At 42.2% G+C, this 18,794-nt stretch overlaps 1 protein-coding gene across 5 annotated transcripts in view; it reads left to right on the top strand.

Moving 5' to 3' along the window:
- HSF2BP (heat shock transcription factor 2 binding protein) overlaps positions 1-18,794 on the top strand; it is a 128,477-nt gene that overhangs the window by 51,219 nt on the left and 58,464 nt on the right. For all 5 annotated transcript variants that reach the window (XM_003823853.5, XM_008977567.5, XM_063601431.1 and 2 more), the window contains exon 8: positions 16,120-16,223. In XM_003823853.5, the coding sequence (XP_003823901.1) occupies positions 16,120-16,223 (104 nt within the window). The remainder of the gene's footprint in view (positions 1-16,119; positions 16,224-18,794) is intronic.

The following is an 18,794-nucleotide window of genomic DNA, read 5'->3' as shown; positions in this document are numbered from 1 at the left end:
TTGGGCATTTTTTCATGTTTCGTTGGCTGCTTATATGTTTTCTTTTAAGAAGTGTCTGTTCTTGCGCTTTGCCCGCTTTTTAATGAGGTTGTGTGTTTTTTTCTTGTTGATTTGTTTAACTTAACTTCCCTATAGATTCTGGATATTAGACTTTTGTTGGATCCATAGTTTGCGAATATTTTCTCCCATTCTGTAGGTTGTCTGTTTACTCTGTTGATAGTTTTTTTGCTGTGGAGAAGCTCTTTATTTTAATTAGGTCCCAATTGTCAATTTTCGGTTTTGTTGCAATTGCTTTTGTGGACTCAGTCAAATTCTTTGCCTAGGCCGATATCCAGAAGACTATTTCCTAGATTTTGTTCTAGGACTTTTATAGTTTGAGGTCTTACATTTAAGTCCTTAATCCATCTTGAGTTAATTTTTATCTGTGGTTAGAGGTAGTGGTCCAGTTTCATTCGTTTACATATGGTTAGCTATTTTTCCCAGCACCATTTATTGAACAGGGAGTCCTTTCCTCATTGCTTATTTTTGTCAATGTTGTCAAAGATCAATTGGCTGTATGTGTGCAGCTTTAATTTCTGGGTTCTGTATTCTGTTCCATTGGTCTGTGTGTTTATTTTTGTACCAGCGTTATGCTGTTTTAGTTAGTGTAGCCTGGTAGTATAGTTTGAAGGTGGGCAGTGTGATGGCTCTAGCTTTGTTCTTTTTTCTTAGCGTTGCTTTGGCTATTTGGGCTCTTTTTTGGTTCTATAAGAATTTTAGAAGAGTTTGTTCTAATTCTATGAAAAATGATGTTGGTAATTTAATAGCAATAGCATTGAATCTGTAGATTGCTTTGGGCAGTTTGGACATTTTCATGATATTGATTCTTCCAGTCCATGAACGTGGAATGTTTTTCCAGTTGTGTCATCTATGATACTTCTTTCAGCAGTGTTCTGTAGTTCTTCTTGAAGAGATCTTTCACCCCCTTGGTTAGATGTATTCCTAGGTTTTTTTGTGCGTGTGTGTGTGGCTGTTGTAAATAGGATTGTGTTCTTGATTTGGCTCTCAGCTTGAACCTTTTTTTTTTTTTTTTGAGACAGGGTCTCACCCTTTTACCCAGGCTGGAGTGCAGTGGCATAATCACGGCTCACTGCAGCCTCGACCTGCTGATCTCAAGCGATTCTCCTGCCTGAGCATCCTGAGTAGCTGGGACTACAGGTGTGTGCCACCACACCTGACTAATTTCTGTAGTTTTTTGTAGAGACAGGGTTTCGCCATGTTGCGCAAGCTGGTCTTGAACTCCTGAGCTCAAGTGATCCGCCTTCCTTGGCTCTTCCCAAAGTGCTGGGACTACAGGCTTGAGCCACCACACCTGGCCTCCAGTTCTGTGTTGAATAGGTGCGGTAAGAGTGGATATCTCTATGTCTTATTCCAGTTCTTAGGGGAAGTGTTTCTTCTAGCTGCCCATTTTTATTTTTAATGAAATGTCCCAGAATGCTCATTTTTAAAAGGCTGTTTCTCTTCCAATCTCATGCAAATTTTTTTCCTCCTTGAAAATTCAAGCAACCAGTTGCTCTCTTCACATCCAGCCTTTCTCATCACTGTACTTTTCTGACCATCCAGGCATTTCCCTTGTTCACTGAGTACTGGCTTGTTGGTGTCCCCCTCCCCATTTCCTGCTATCTTGAATGACTTGAACATGTTTAGGGGTGATTCATTCAACAATCTAATTTCAAGGTCACGTGCCTTTCTCAGCTCCCAAGATTTGCTGTGCCGTTCACTGTGGCAGTAGTCTGCCTTGGGCCAGACCCTGCACATTGTCATCAGGTGGACTGTCTGGTAAACATTGCTGTAGCACTCAGGCCATACCTCCTCTCCTCCCTGCCTCCTTTTCCTACCATTGTTCCCTCTAAACTGCAGGACCTCCTGCTCCTCCTCCCTCCTCTTTCCTCCTGCTCACACCATTGCCTCCATGGCCTCCCCTCCCTCCAGCTCACCCAGCCCCAGTGTGCATCACATTTCCCGATGCTTTCAACCTTGGATCAGCCCAGCCATCCTTCTTTGTTCCTACAGCTGGGGCTGTTTAGTGAGGTTTGGGAAGAAGCTTTCTTGTGTGCACGGACTCTCGTCATTTCTCCTGGTTTCCAGCACCCTGGAATCCTCTTCTATGTCCTTTCTCAGCTCCCACTCATTTCCACATTGGTGGAGGCAGACCTCGGGTGTGACCCTCACGGCCTCCCTGCTCTGCTCTTCCTTGGCAGGTGGGTGTCCCAGCAGGCGGCTTTACTTCCTGCTGCACAGAGTCAAGGGTGTGAGTGTGGCCGCCTCAGCTTGGCCCTCCCTTGTTTATTCCACTCACCTTTGCTTTTTCTTCTCACGTGTCAGAGGCACATATGGCCTGGATGTGTGTGTGTGGTGTGGGTGTGTATATGTGGCGGGGCGTGGGGAAATGAGGATGTATTTGGGTGTGGTGTATGTGTATGTGGGTATTTTTTGGGGTGTCTGGTGTGTATGGTGTGTATGCGTTTGTGTGGGGCATGTTTATGGTGTGAGTGTGAGGGAATGTGTGTGGTGTGTGTGTATATATGTTGGGGGGAGGTGGGTGTCATGTGATGTGTGTGACTGTGGTGTGTTTGTATATGTGGGACTATGAGGGATTGGGATGTGTGTATTTTGTGTGTGGGTGGAGATGTGGGTGTGGTATGCATGGTGTGTGTGGCTATGTGAGGGGGATGTGTGTGTGTGGTATGTGTATGTTGGGGGGTGTTTGTGGTGTGTATGTACATGTGGAGGGTATGGGGTATGTGTGTTTGTGGGACGTGCGTGGGGGGATATGTGTGGCTGTGTGTGTGGTGTGTGGGTGTGGCGTGTGGGGGTGTGTGGGCTGCATATGTGGGGGTGTGTGTATGTGTGTGTGTTGGAGTGTGTGTGTGGTGTGGGGAATGTGTGGTGTGTGGTGTGTGTGTCGGGGGGTGGGTGATGTGTGTTTGTGGGCTCTTTCAGCCAAGGCTGGGGCAGTTAGTGCAGTCAGCTGGTGTGTTGTGTGTGGGGTGTGATGTGTGTATGATCTGTGGTGTGTGATGTGGGTGTGTGGTGTGTGTCTGGTATGTGTGTGGTGTGGGTGTGTGGGCTCTGTCAGCCAAGGCTGGGGCAATTAGTGCAGTCAGCTGGTGTGTGTGTGGTGTGTGTGATGTGTGTGTGGTATCTGTGTGGTGTGTGTGTGATGTGTGTGATGTATGTGTGTTGTGTGTTGTGTGGTACGTGTGATGTGTGTGGTGTCTGGTGTGTGTGTGGTGGGTATGTGGTGTGTGTGATGTGTGTGTGGTGTCTGATGTGTGTGGTGTGATGTGTGATGTGTGTGTGGTGTGTAGTGTGTGTGTGGTGTATGGTGTGTGATGTCTTTGTGGTGTGTGTGTGATGTGTGTGGTGTGTAGTGTATGGTGTGTATGTGGTGTGTGGGTGTGGTGTGTGATGTGTGGTGTGTGTGGTGTGCGATGTGTGTGGTGTGTGTGGTGTATAGTGTGTGGCATGTGTGTGGTGTGTCATGTGTGAGTGGTGTGCGTATGGTGTGTGAGTGGTGTGTGTGTGGTGTGTATGGTGTCTGAGATGCGTGTGAGTGCGGTGTGTAGTGTGTGTGGTGTGTGGTGGTGTGTGTGTGTGGTGCGGGGTGTGGTGTGTGTGTGGTGTGTGTGCTGTATGATGTGTGTGTGGTGTGTGTATGGTGGTGTGTGTATAGGTGTGCGTGCGATGTGTGTGTGGGGTGTGTATGGTGTGTGGTGTGTGTGGTGTGTGTGGTGTGTGTGTGGGGTGTGTATGGTGTGTGTAGTGTGTGGTGTGTGTGTATGGTGTGCGTGCTGTGTGGTGTGTGTGGTGTGTGCGTGGTGTGTGTGGGGTGTGTGTGGTGTGTGTGTAGTGTGTGTGGTGTGCGTGCTGTGTGGTGTGTGTGTGGTGTGTGTATATTGGTGTGTGTGCGATGTGTGTGTTGTGTGTGTGGGGTGTGTATGGTGTGTGTGGTGTGTGTGTGGGGTGTGTATGGTGTGTGTAGTGTGTGGTGTGTGTGTATGGTGTGCGTGCTGTGTGGGGTGTGTGGGGTGTGTATGGTGTGTGTGTAGTGTGTGTGGTGTGTGTGTGGTGTGCGTGCTGTGTGGTGTGTGTGTGGTGTGTGCGTGATGTGTGTGTGTGTGGTGTGTTTGTGGTTTGTGCGTGGTGTGTGTGGTGTGTGTGATGTGTGTGAGTGGTGTGTGGTGTGTGTGATGTGTGTGAGTGGTGAGTGGTGTGTGGTGTGTGGTGTGTGCTGTGGTGTGTGTGTGTAATCCTCCTGCCTCTGTGTTGAGCCTTCCTCTGGGATGTGCCCTGTTGCCTGTCATTTCTTGCTCCAGTATTTCCAGTGCTCCTGCTCCACTGGCTCCTGTTTAGCCTTTTGTCTTCCCAGGCCACGGCTGCCCTTTCAAACCACTAGCCAGCCTGGGTTTACCATGACATGTTGCATTTTCCCAGAATGCAGAGCTGGCTCATGGTGTGTTCTTTTTGCCTCCCCCAGAAATCCCTGTGGGCCCTGCAGGTCAGTGGTGGATCAGACTGGATTCTGCTATTGGGCCACATGTCCGTGTCTTTTGTGGCAAACATTCATAGGGTTGTACATGGGACATTGTTGTGACTCAGCCTCTGTGAGTTTTTTCAGTGGCATAGCCTCCCCAGCCATATGGTTTCGGGCTGTTCCTAGTTTATCTGCCTTTTTTGTGAAGACCCTGTTTTTAACTCTCCAAATCTAGGAACTTCCAGCATATGGTGGCCAGACACACCCGCTGACCTTGGAGGCCCCTCAAGGTGGTTGGTGCTGCCAGCAGGATGACTGGATTCTGTTTACTGTAGTGGTCGTAGCTTTTCAGTCTTAGCCATACCTCATGGGTAATTTCCCCCATTCCCATCAGCCTCTCAGGTGTCTGCTGGAAATGGCCACTTGACAGAACTGTGTGCAGGGTGAGCTCTGTCAGCCAAGGCTGGGGCAGTTCAGTGCAGTCAGCTGGTGGCATGCCCCTGGCAGGGTTCTGTCTGTTTCGTCTCTGTGTATTTCTCCTTAGTCATTCAGCCATGGAATGACATGTGTCAGGAGTGTCCCCCTTCGTCACCACCTCAGTCCATTTCCTTCCCCTCCGGCCACTGGTCACCCAGGCTTGTGCTCCCAGGGCCTGGTGTGGGCAGGATCTGTGCTGTGCCTGGACCTTGGGATTGCGGGGGGGCTCTGAGTGCTGTCCTGGCACTGAGCTGCATGTGGAGGGCCCAGAGTCTCCTTTCTGTGGCTCCTCTCTCTCCACTGCTGTGACATGACCCTGGCATTTCCATTCTCCTTGATACTTGGTAACACTTAGGCAACTGCAATTATTATTTTTTTTTATTAGACTTGTGGATTTCTCCAGCGTTTAAAGTTTCCCTTCCTTTTTTTGTACTTCCTTATGGAGGCCGGGTTATTTTTTTTCCTCACTGCCCACGCTGCCTATGATTTTACCAGTCCTTGAGTAGGCCATGAAAGGCCTTTTCACATCTACACTAGCGGCTTCTCAGGTCAGACCTGCTGGAGGTGTTATTGAAGGGGATGGCAGAAGGCCCAGAGTTTAAGGTGGTTCTTCATCCCGAGTGAGGAGAGAGGCCTCTGGGGTGGGAGCTACCCACATTCCTGAATGGTCACTTGGTTCTCAGGATAACACTCTCCTTGGATTTCCAGTTGGGGTGTAGTGTCTGTGATGAGAACACCTCTGCTTTTACTAAGCTGAGGTAACTGACACAGTGCATTTCACTGTCAATGGGCCAGAGAATATTTGGCATGTGTGGGAGAACAGTGGCTTAGTAAGGTTTTCTCATCCAGGCACAGGGTAGAGGGTTACAGAAATGCCTCTTGGAGTTTGGGCTCTATGTGGTTCCTGTTTCTCGAAGTTACTGTTGGTTTATCCTGCCCAGCATCTTCCCCAGGTGTTACCAGTTGAATGTCATCAGTGAGAGTATGGCTTGTGAAAGTTTCTGGGTTCTTTGTGCAGATGACTTCAGAAGCAGCTCTGAGCTCTGCAGGAAAACCAGCTCACCTTTGTGGGCAAATGAGGGTGATGGTATCGTCCCATTTCTCTGTGGAGTAGCTGTGTGGCTGCATCTGCAGGTTGGAGCCACCCACAAGCTCCCGTTTTCCAAAGAATTCGTCTGGAATAGTCACAGTGCAGATTGCATTTTTCGAAGATGCTTCTAGAAGTGTTTCCACAAAATGTCTTAAGACAATAGCAGCCTTTTAGAACTAAGTGTGGAGAGGAAGCTGTGAAGCTTGTATCACACTTTGTTCACTAGTTGCTTTGTTTGTCTCTCTCCCGTTTCCTGTAAACTTCTGGAGAGTGTGGAGTCCAGGACAGAGAAGATGCTCAGTAAATGTTGCATGATGAGTGAGAGCAAATCCTCACTTTCTGGGTGTGGTTCTCCCTTGTTTGTTATTAAAAGTTCTACAGAGTGTTACTGTGCATTTTGGTGGCCCGATCCCTTTTTCACATAAGTATTGGCTGAAAAGAAATCTTTAGACATGATGGGGTTTCTAACCAGTTTCCAGTCAAAGCTTTAGTAACTCTAGATAGGAAAGTTATCATTAGGGATCTTGTAAGATAATTTTAAGACATTGCATTACAATTAATTGTCCTAATGAAGGAAGTATGTTTTCAAGACAAACTCTATCTAGATAATGTTCAAATTCCTAAGTTTAGAGTCCTCATCATTTCCAGATATTAACAAAAGTCAATATCTGGAAGTCATTTGGGGCCTGTGAACTAATGTGTATTATTTCCAGGTGGTACAGCTTTCAGCTACAATGTGCTTACCAGCCACTGAATTGGTCTCTGTTGAGTGGTAGATGGTGCTGTGAACATCGGCTCTTCTGAAAGGCATTTTTGGGTTTTACCCTGTCTAGTTTGGTCATTCTGTGTACATTTTAAGAAAAAACAGGTATAACTAAGTAATTTGCTTATTTGGCCTTTTCAATAAGGAAAAGGCAAATAACCAAATACACAAATAGGCAAAAGAAAAAAATCAGGCAATTTACAGAATAAAACACGCAGCAGCTTCATAAACATGGGAAAGATTCTTGCTCTCCATAGTAATCAGGGGAAAGCAAATTATAACCCTAATAAGATGCCTTTTCAGTGCCTCTCATTGAAAAAAAACATCACAGTCTGATGATTACAAGCTTCCGATTGGACGTGAAGCCACAGTGAAGCTTACACCTGTCCATGTGCTGCTGGAGGGTACGTGGAGCCAGCTGGCCTGTGTCTGTGGAGGCTGTGTCTGCACATGCCGAGGACAGAGTCCCTGTCTGCATGTGTACTCCAGAGAACGTTTTCCATAGGATACCAGGATGCTTGTACAGAAAATGTTATAGCAGTGGTGTTTGTAATAGCACAAACTAGGAAATTACCTAAATGTCTACAAGATGGAGAATAGATAAATAAATTGTGATTAGTTAAAAAGTTGGCATATATCAGTGGAAATAGGTTGGAGCTATAGAAATCAACATAAACGAATCTCACCATGGCGTGGAAGATTGCCTGCAGTATGCTGCTGTTGATGCAGACGTGCAAAGAAAAAAGATTCCATACCTAAAGTATTAGCAATGCGTGGCTAGTTTAAATATCAGACATAGCTGTGGTTACACCTCCCTGAAGCACGCCTTTGGGTAGCGTTCACCAAGGGAATTCAACTCTGGTTATAGGGTTTCTTTCTTAACCAGGGAGGTGGGTATTGTATTATTCTTTATATCTTTTTGTATGTCTTCATTGTAACATAATAGATACAAATTGACATACAGATATTTGAGGATGACATGATATAGACCACAGGTTTTTAGGTTCTAACTTGACTGAGGAAAGAGGCACAGAATCTAAAGTCTGTTAAGTCATTACTTACTGTACTCTGTCTAATGAAGAATTGGTAGGCCTCTTAAGTTTCTGTCAAGAATAATTTGGTCTAAAAATGTAATATTGCTGTGCCAATTGCTTTCTCAAATTACATGCAGTCTTTTGTAAGAATTTTATTACTTATTGTACTGTAGAATTACTTCATGGTGCTAATTTGACTACCTTAGATTTTGGTCAGTTTAGCATCACTGATTGGCTTGTTTCTGGGTAGTGAACTTCACAGATACTCCTTTTTCTTGCTTATTTTTATTGCTAGTTTGTTTTGAAGTACTGGGCGTGTTTATTCTGTTACTCGTAGGTTGCAAGTTATATTTTCTTTTAAGATGAAGAATAAGGTGGTCAAGTTGTCATTTTTACCTTTAGTGACTCAGTTGTGTTGGCCTGTGGAGGAGTGCTTTCTTGCTTTTCACACCTTGTGCTTGTTCAGCCCTGAGACCTTGTATATTTAGGTAAAGAGAACTTGCTTTTTATCGAAGATGAGTTACTCGTGTTGCTTATGTAGCATTTCGAGTTCACCAGTACCTTTATTTTAGCCATATTTTCAGTCCTTTTAAATGTCAGATGTGTCTTAGATGATCAAGACTGCAGAGACTGGGAAGTTGCTCTTTTGGAGCCCATTAGCCCCATTTATAACAGGTTTTCTGCTGAGGTTTGTGGCAGGAAGCAGAATTTGCCTACTTTTTTTTTTTTTTGTCATTGGAAGAAAAAGTCTAACACTTAGTACACTAGTTTGAGAAATAACATTTTCTTTCTTCCTTTTTTTTTTGAGACCAAGTCTCACTTTATTGCCCAGGCTGTAGTACAGTGGTGCCATCTTGGCTCGCTGCAACCTCTGCCTCCCGGGTTCAAATGATTCTCCTGCCTCAGCCTCCCGAGTAGCTGGGACTACAGGTGTGCGCCACCACGCCCAGCTAAGTTTTGTATTTTTAGTAGAGATGAGGTTTCACCATGTTGGCCAGGCTGGTCTCGAACTCCTGACCTCAAGTGACCTGCCCGCCTCAGCCTCCCAAAGTGCTGGGATTACAGGCATGAGCCACTGCATCTGGCCAAGAAATAACATTTAATATTTCAATATTAGAAGAGTAAAATGAATGGGCAGTCTCTTTAGACTTGATAATTGGAAACTTGATACACTATTTATAAATATTTTTGGTTGGAATAGAAATGTTATATTAGACGAAACATTTGCATAAGAAACAGTTTTTTGGGTTTATTTTTTGCTAACTCTTGTGTGACCTAGAAGTCTTTGGTCTTCTGTGAGATGTATCTTGGCAGTGACGTGAGGTCTCAGGTGGCAACATGGTTGTTGTAAGTATGTGTTTCATTTTAGCTTCTTAAGGATAACTGATTTTGACCAAATATGAAAATTTAAAGACATCTGCCAACTTGGGAGTTGTTTTTGCCACCTTAAATCTAAATGGCAGTCAGCAAAGAATTTCAACTGGCCATCTTTTCAGAAGGTTGCCCTGTATTACAGTTATTACCAGATGCTAGCTTTGCTTTTTAAGACATACAGAAGATTGGTTTATCTTAGTTTCATGCTGTAAGGCAGAGGTCAGCAAACTTTTTCCGTAAAGTGTCAGACAGAAAATATTTTAGGCTCTTGGGGTCGTACGATCTCTGTTGCGGTGACTCAGTTCTGCTGTTACTGCCTGTGTGAAAGCAGCCTTGGGCAATATATTTAATTCTAAGGAATTCCAACTCTCTGTGTTTGTGATCTGAAGCAGGAACTTTTCTTGGAATACTGGATTCGACACCTCACTGAATTCTAGTTAAGGTGCTAAATTTTCCTCATGAACACTACATTTGAATAGCCCTTAATACCTCATTAAATAGGTTACTAGTGAGTAGCTTTTGAATTCATGTAAAAATTGTCAGTGAAACTTGAAAGAACTTGCAGTGTGGCTTATTTTGTAGCCCGCTGGGAGGCTGAGGACCTTGGTTTGAGAACTGAGCACCCTGCTCTGGAGGGTGCTTGCATAGCTCTGTCTTTTCTGGCTCCAGAGCATTGCCAGGGACTTTGAAAGTACCCATGGTCGGCCAGGGACGGTGGCTCATGCCTGTAATGCCAGCACTTTGGGAAGCCGAGGCAGGTGGGTCACCTGAGGTCAGGAGTTTGAGACCAGCTTGGCCAACATGGTGAAACCCCGTCTCTACTAAAAAAAAAACAAAAAAAAAAACACAAAAATTAGCCGGGTGTGGTGGCGCACGCCTGTAGTCCCAGCTACTCAGGAGGCTGAGGCAGGAGAATTGCTGGAACCTGAGAGGCGGAGGTTGCAGGGAGCCGAGATTGCACCACTGCACTCCAGCCTGTCTGTCTCTCTCAGCGACAGAGCGAGACTCTGTCTCAAAACAAAAAAACAAAAAAACAAAAAAAAGAAAGTGCCTATGGTCACATGGGTGAGAAGGAAGACCTTAGGTTTTATATATTTTGATCTTTAATCACTGGGAGTTGATTGACTTTTCAGTAAATAAATTGAGTGCTTATTGTGTCCAGTCTTACTATACTAGTTTGTGAGATGATAAAGATAAGGCACGGAGCTTGCTTTTGACAAAGTTTAGTGGGGAAACCAGAGATTTTAATAGAGAACTACAATAGAAATTTTCTATGGCATGCATGTGTTACATGTACCATAGTATATTTAGTTAGTCCCTTTATAATGGACTTGGTCAGTATTACTGATTTTCCTTTTGCCTTAGGCTCCAGTATGTGACCAGTTCCATCTTTATTTAAAATTTTGGGCTGGGCACAATGGCTTATGCCTGTAATCCCAGCACTTTGGGAGGCCGACGTGGGAAAATTGCCTGAGGCCGAGAATTCAAGACCAGCCTTGGCAAGATGGCAAGACCTCATACAAAAAATTAAAAAATAAGCTGGGTGTGGTGGCACATGCCTGTAGTCTCAGCTACTCAGGAGGCTGAGGCAGGAGAATTGCTTGAGCCCAGGAATTCTAGGTGGCAGTGAATAATGACTGTGCCACTGCATTCCAGCCTGGGTGACAAAGTGAGACCCTAGCTCTAGGAAAAAAAAGTAAAAATTAAAGTTTTGCTTATTAGGGCATTTTTAATATTATTTTTTAAAATATTGAATTACAGTGTTAAAAAAATATGGGCTACTGGGCATTTTGATACTCCCTTAAATTTACACCCAAAGCAAGTGGCTTACTCTCCTCATCCTAGCCGGCTGTGCTAGTTCAGTGTTTATTTGATAGCATGTGTACTGGAGGTGGCAGAAGGTAGGTTGTGGGGGCTCTGGACTCTGTTATCTTTTCCTGAAGGGAATTATGTGTGTCCTAGCTGGCTGTCAGCTTTGCCTGACTCATACCTGAGCTCTGGCTCTCTGGATGTGGTCTGCAGCAGAGCTGTGCCTCATTCCTCTGCCTTGCAGCTCTCCCTCTTTCTCTGCCTCACACTTGTGCCATTTAGAGGCCAGGACCTTGGAGGGTTTTCATGCACATTTTAGTGCTCCCTTGTTCTGAAACCCTCCTTTCTAGGTATCTTCTTCCCTTTCTTTCCACCCTGGTGACCCTGGACTCTGTGGTTTTACTTCTCAAGCTGGTCATCCCCAGGTTTCTGATTGAGGGTCGCTGCCTGGTGCTATGTGGCTTTGTCTAAACCTCAATATATTTGCCTCTTTATAAAAAAAAAAATTCTCTCTCTTTTTTTTTTTTTTTTTGAGACAGGGTCCTGCTCTGTCACGCAGGCCAGAGTGCAGTGGCTGGCACCGTCACAACCCTGCAGCCTTGACGTCCCTGGGCTCAAGTGAGTCTCTTGCCTCAGCCTTCCGAGTAGCTGAGACTCTAGGCATGTGCCACCATGCCTATCTAATGGTTTTTTTTCTGTTGTTGTTTGTTTTTTAATGAAGAGATGGGATCTTGTTGTGTTGCCCAAGCTGGTTTTGAACTCCGGGCTCAAGCGGTCTTCCCACGTTGGCCTCCCAAAGTGCTGGGATTATAGGCATGAGCCACCCCTCTTCTTTCAAGGGGGCACTTCTCTTCAGTTTCTGCCTGCCTTTGGCTGCTTTCCATTCCCCTTAAATGGTTCCTATATTTTGTTCAGAATTTGTGATTCTTATTGGTGGAGGGTTAGTCCAATGCAAGTTACTCTGCCATTGCTGCAGCTATTTTTTTCTGGAATAAGTATTAAAGGCCGTGTGTGTGTGTGTGTGTGTGTGTGTGTGTGTGTGTGTATTTCACTAGCATCACAAGTTTTATTTTTGTATATTCATTCTTGTTCAGTTGCCCAATTTTCCTCATAATTTCTTTGACTTATTCTTATAGAGATGTACTTTCAGTTTTCTAAATGTTGGAGTTTTAAAACTTACTTAAAAATGATTTTTAACTTAATTATGTGGTGGATCAGAGAATCAGCTTAATGTATTAAGTGCTATAAGAGGTGCCTTAAAATCTACCATTATTGTGGACTGGTCAGCATTTTCTTGTAGTTTTATCAATTTGTGCCTTTATGTATTTTTGAGGCTATATTATTAGGTACATACAAGTTTAAAATGCTACCCTCCTGATGAACTGAACTTTTCAGTATTAAATATTTAGCCTTGCCGGGCGTGGTGGCTCATGCCTGTAATCTCAGCACGTTGGGAGGCTGAGGTGGGTGGATCATGAGGTCAGGAGTTCGAGAGCCTAACCAACATGGTGAAACCCCATCTCTACTAAAAATACAACAATTAGCTGGGTGTGGTGGCATGTGCCTGTAATCCCAGCTACTCAGGAGGCTGAGGCCTAGTCACTTGAACCCGGGAGGCGGAGGTTGCAGTGAGCCGAGATGGCGCCACTGCACTCTAACTCTGTTTCACAAAAAAAAAAAAAAAAAAAAAAATAGCCTCTTAATTTTTAAAGATGCTTTCCCTTCTTTTAACATTATTATTATTTTTAGTTATTATTTTTGAGATAGGGTCTTGCTCTGTCACACAGGCTGGAGTGTAGTAGCACTGTCACAGCTCACTGCAGCCTCGACCTCCTGGGCTCAAGTGATCTTCCCACCTCAGCTGCTCCGGTAGCTGGGACCACAGGGGCGTGCCATCATGCCCAGCTGTTTTTGTATTTTTTGCAGAGACGGGGTCTTGCCATGTTGCCCAGGCTGACCTCCAACTCCTGGGCTCAAGCTGCCCGCCCACCTCAGCCTCTGAAAGTGTTGTGATGATAAGCCTGAGCCACTGCATTCAGTCTGTTTTCTTTTCTGTTAATGTAGCTACCTCAGCCTTCTCTTTCTTCTTTTTTCATTAGTATTTGTTTGATATATCTTTTCCCATTCTTTTACTTTCAACTTTCTGCAAACTTTTTTTTTTAGAGTCTCACTCTGTTGCCCAGGCTGGAATGCAGTGGTGCGATCTTGCTTCACTATAACCTCTGCCTCCTGTGTTCAAGAGATTCTCCTGCCTCAGCCTCTCTAGTAGTTGGGACTACAGGTACACATCACCACATGTGGCTATTTTTTAATATTTTCAGCAGAGACAGGGTTTTGCCATGTTGGCCAGGGTGGTCTTGGACTCCTGGCCTCAAGCAGTTTGCCCACCCTGGCCTCCCAAAGTGCTGGGATTACAGGTGTGAGCCACCACTCCTGGCCCCTTTCTGGAAACTTTTGTTTCAGGTGTGTTTCTTTGAAACAGTCCATGGTTGCATTTTGTTTTTCCTTTAATCTAACCATCTATAATCTATGCCTTTTAATAGGAGTATCCTGTTCATTAACATTTGTGATTAATGAAATAATTGGATTTATTTATTCTGTCATATTTTGTTTTTCTTTTTATTATGATTTTTCCAAGTTATCTTTCCCTCCCTACCTCTTTCTCCCTCGCTTCCTCCCACCGTCTTTCTTCCTTCTCTCTCTCCCTTCTTCTCTTTTCGTTCCTTTTCTATTCTTTCTTTCAACAGGGTCTTACTCTGTTATCTTTCTTTCAAAGTCACTAAGATCTTTTCTGAGTTCATTTTATTCTTCTAGTGTCTTGAAAGTTTACCCTTGTTTCTTTCAGTGATAGCCCCCTTTTTAAAGCATGATTTGATGTATTTGGTATACTTGAAAGTAATTAATGTCTTTCTCACCTAAACAGTAGAAGGATCTTAGAATGCTCTAATACTTACATCCTGGATTATATGCATTCATGGACTGTATCTTAGCTCTGTTGAAAAGTTTCAGAAATCCCATAGAGTAGACATTTTAATGACTGCTTTTACCCCCCAGTGTTTACTTCTGTACACTCACATCCCTTTACTTACTCCCTCCTTGTATCTCAGAACATTCTTCCAACGTCATTTTCCTTTTTCTGAAGTCTGTCCTTCAAATTCTTTCAGTTCAGATATGTTTAAAAATGTCTGAGATTTTCTTTGACAACATTTTTACTTTACCTCTTTTGTTGAAAATATTTTTGCTGGGTTCACAATTCTAGCTTTATTATTATTTTCTCTTTACCCTTGGTAGATATAGAGAGCCCAGCTTTTGGTGTAATTACTCTTTTATAGGTAATATGTCCTTTCTCTCTGGCTGCTTTACAAAATTTGTCTTTAATTTTCTAAAGTTTGATTGTGATGTGTGTAGATTTGTATTTATTTTTTATCTTTCTTGAGATGTTTTTGTGCCTCCTGAATCTGAGGGTTTATATTTACTCATTTCTGGGAAATATTTTTGAAACATTTTTTTCCTTCATTCTTTCTGTTCTTTCTTTGTGGACCCTATTTGGAAGAATGTTGAACTTTTCCACCTTTGCCTCCTTGTACTTTTATCTTTCTTTAATCTGTTTTTCTTTCTTGCTGTAGTTTCTTAAGCTGTCTTTTCTGTTTAGTATTTCTCCTTTTCCATGTGTCTAATTACCCTTGAGTTTTACATTTTAATTATTGTTTTCATTTTTGTACATTCTGCTGTTATTTTTGAATTGGCTGGTCATTCAAAATAGTAATCCTAGCTTCTTGATTATGTTTTTAATTTCTTTTAAAATTATCTTCACCCATTAAACATACCAGTTTTATATTCTGCAGTTGATACTTCTAGTATCTGAAAAATTTTTGGTTCTAGCCCTGTTATTGGTTCTTTGTGCTGGCTGTTGCTTACCTGGTCTTCTTCTCATGCGTCATATTATGATTTTTGTTATGAACTCCCATTTGCTAGTATGTATTTGTGGGAATTCTTTGAAGACCAGGTTGAGGATCCTTTCCTTTAATGTCCAGGAAGCTGGGGGAGCTTCTATCCCAGGTCTGTTTTATATTAAAATTACTGGCTTGGGGATTTTTCAGGCCTGCCAAAAATGTGAATTCATGCTAAGCTTGAAAGTTTCCTCTCTCCTGGTTTCTGCAGGGCCTGTGAAATGAATGTCCGTGTCTCTCTGAGGCTTTTCGCTCGGTCCCTCTGCGTGAAGCCACTGTAACTGAAGCTCTAGTCTTTTGGAATTGTAGCATCTTTTTCACTTTCCTCTGAGATTTTGTGCTCTTACTTTGTTCCTGATCAGAGATGTTTTCCTTTGATTTCTTGCAAACTCATTCATTATTTCAAAGGCTTTGCAAAAAATATTTGTCTAGCCTTTTTATTGCTCTGCAGTGTAAAGTGTTTGGGTTCTCTGTATTTTGCAGTATTTGCAGAAACCAAAGTCCTGTAGTTTCTGACTTTCATCAGACTCTGCATTGCCAGCCACGGTTCAATCCCAAAACAGCTCATAAAGTCCTGTCCTATTCAGTAAACTGCTCTGTTGGTTGTGAGGGATGGTTGGGTTGTAGTATTCTTCATTCCTTGTACTGTGATTATGTAGTCCTGTGGCCTGACCTGGCTACCTGGATGTCATGCGTAATGTTCATTGAATGAAAATATGTCATTAGGTTTTAGATGGCTGAATTGAACTTTGAGAGTACAGTACTCTTACAAATTGAGGGTAACCTGTATGTTAATGCAGGATTGGTAATAAAAGAAATGAATCAATAAATATGGTTTGTGAGGTTTCCCGTGGGACCCTCTCTGCATTCGAGACTCTTGATTATGTGAGGCTATGAAAGGCGGTATTATGTGATATCATTGCTGAAGTTTCCCATTTTCCTGTAGCCTCACATAGACAGATATTATTAATTCACATTATAGAATTGGACATCTAAAATGTGAGGGAAGCTCTAAATACGTTAAGTTCCTCTTAACTAGTAGGTATGTTTAGGGTGAAATGTAGTGTGGATGGAGCATTCCAACACCTTTTTCTTTTACATTTCAGGCTAATGCTGATGTCCCTATACAATGTAAGCATCAATTTGAAAGGCTTGAAATACATCAGCGAGAGTCCAGGATTCATCCCTTTGCTGTGGTGGCTTTTGAGTGGTAAGGGGGGTGGTTATCTGTACAGCTGCTTGTACGGGTTATGCAGTAGTCCTCCCTTATCCACGGGGCATACGTTCCAAGTTTCCTAGTAGATGTCTGAAACCAGAGATAGCACCAAATCCTCTATATATACTATATTTTTAAACATTCATACATCTGTATGTAAAGTTTAATTTATAATTAGGCATAGAGGTTATCAACAACTAATAATAAAATAGAACAATTATAATAATAAGCCAGCACCGCTACTCTTGTGCTTTAGGGTCATTATTAAGTAAAATAAGGGTTACTTGAACAACAGTGCTGTGGTACTACAGCAGTTGACCTGATGACCTAGATAGCTACTGAGTGACCTAAAGGGCGCGTAGCATATGCTGGACAAAGGGATGATTCATGTCCCTGATGGGATGGAGTGGGATGGCAGCATGAGATTTCATCATGCTATGCGGAATGGTGTGCAATTTAAAACTTAAGAATTGTTTATTTCTGGATTTTTCCATTTGATGTTTCCAGACCGTGGTTGACTGGCTAAGTGAAACTGTGGAAAGTGAAACTGTGGATAAGAGGGGCCTACTGTATACCTGTTCTTCTGTAGCTGAAGGAAATTTTAAAGTATTAGAAAGTAGGATTGATTGTAAGATGTTCTTTCTTTTTAAAAAAGTCAAATTTTAGAAAATTTCTTGGTATGTTAAGTTTACTCTAGTTCTGTTTCTGAAGTATTGCTTTCAATTTGGTTATAATTTACTGGTGTCCCTACAACACAAAGAGAAATTGTCTCTTATAAAACAGCTGGTAAACAGCATCAGCCTATCCCATTCTCTATTACAGCACGTACTCTATGTGGGTATGTGGTTCTGTCAGATAAAAGAGAAGACCCATTGTTAAATAATTTGGGTAAAAAGAAATTGGAAAGACACTGCAGCTATGAAGAGAAGTACACATGTATAGTATGTGTGTGTTTTAAAATTTCTTTAAAAAGCTATCTTTACTGCATCCTTTCCTCTTCACCCTTAACTACCAATCTAACCTAAAGTTCTGTCCCAATTTCATCATAATTTTTAACACTATATGTTGTTTAATGAGTATACATTTCACCCATGTATAAAAATAAATTAATTTTCCTTATTTTTTTTATAATTCAAGTTAACCTCTTTTTTTTAGTGTCAGTTCCATTTGGTGGTGAATGCTTTTTTAAAAAATAGCTTTATTGATGTGTAATCGACATGTAATAAGTTGCATATATTTAAAGTGAACAATTGATAAGTGTTGATATAAATGTCCACCTGTAAAATTATTATCACAATCAAGGTAATGTGCAAACCCATCACCTCCAAAGGCACTTTGTGCCCCTTTGTGGTCCCTCCTTCCTGCTCCTCTCCCTGCTTTCCAGAGAGTGACTCGCCTCCTTTCTGCGCTGTAGTTAGTTTTCATTTTCTTTGATTTTATATAAGTGGAATCATAGTTTGTATTCTTTTTTGCCGTGCTTCTTTCACTCAGCATAATTATTTTGAGATCCATCCATGTTGATTTTGAGACCCATCCATGTCCATCCATGTGTCTATTAATAGGTCATTATTTTTTATTGCTAAATATTCCATGTTGTGGATATGCCACAATTGTGTATTCATTCAGCTAGTGATGGACATTTGGGTTGTCTCCAGCTTTTGACTACTATACATAAAGCTGCTGGGAGCATTCTTGTACAAGTCTTTGCATGGACATATGCTTTTGTTTCTCTTGGGTAAATACCTAGAAGTGGGATCACTGAGACATGTGGTAGGTGCATGTTAGTTTTTATGAAACTGCCACCCTGTTTTCCAAAGTGCTTGTACCATTTTACATTCCCAGCAGCATTGTATTAGTGTATGGTCATTCTCTTTAATTTTAGACATTCCAATAGGGATACCGTGATACTTCACTGTGGTTTTAATTTGTATTTTTGTTGTGACTAATGATGTTGAGTATCTTTTCATGTTTTGCCATTCACGTAACTTCTTTGATGATATCTGTTCGTATGTTTTGTTTATTTTAAAAAAAAATGGATAGATTCTTACTGAATATTGAGAGTTCTTTATGTATTCGGTTTGTGTCCTTTGACAAATGTGTTGGAAAAATATTTTTTCCCAGCTTGTGGCTTGTCTTTCATTCTCTTAAGAGCATCTTCTGAAGAGCAGAAGACCTATCTTAATTGTGATAAAGTTTATAATTCTTTTTCTTCGAAGACGCATGCTTTTGTTGTAGAAATTTTTTCCTAAATCAGTGTCACAAAGGTTTTCTAATGTGTTTTCTCCTAGTAGTTTTATAGTTTTGCATTTCACATTTAGGTATATGATTTGTTTTGAATTGGTATCTGTTTGTGGTGAGAGTTTTTGTTGTTGTTGTTTTTATTTTTATCGTTTGCTTTGTTTTTTGCATAAGACTTTCTATCTAGTTGATCCAGTACCATTTGTTTTGAAGACTTTGTTCTCCAGGGAATTGCCTTTGCACCTTGTTGACAGTCAGTTGACAATACATGTGAAGGTCATTTTGGATTCTGTTCTGTTCCATTCATCTATTTTTGGATCATTATGC

This window comes from Pan paniscus, chromosome 22 (assembly GCF_029289425.2).
Source record: "Pan paniscus chromosome 22, NHGRI_mPanPan1-v2.0_pri, whole genome shotgun sequence".
Taxonomy (NCBI): domain Eukaryota; kingdom Metazoa; phylum Chordata; class Mammalia; order Primates; family Hominidae; genus Pan; species Pan paniscus.
The sequence above is the reverse complement of the archived record's forward strand: the minus strand, read 5'-3'. Positions and strand labels throughout refer to the sequence as shown.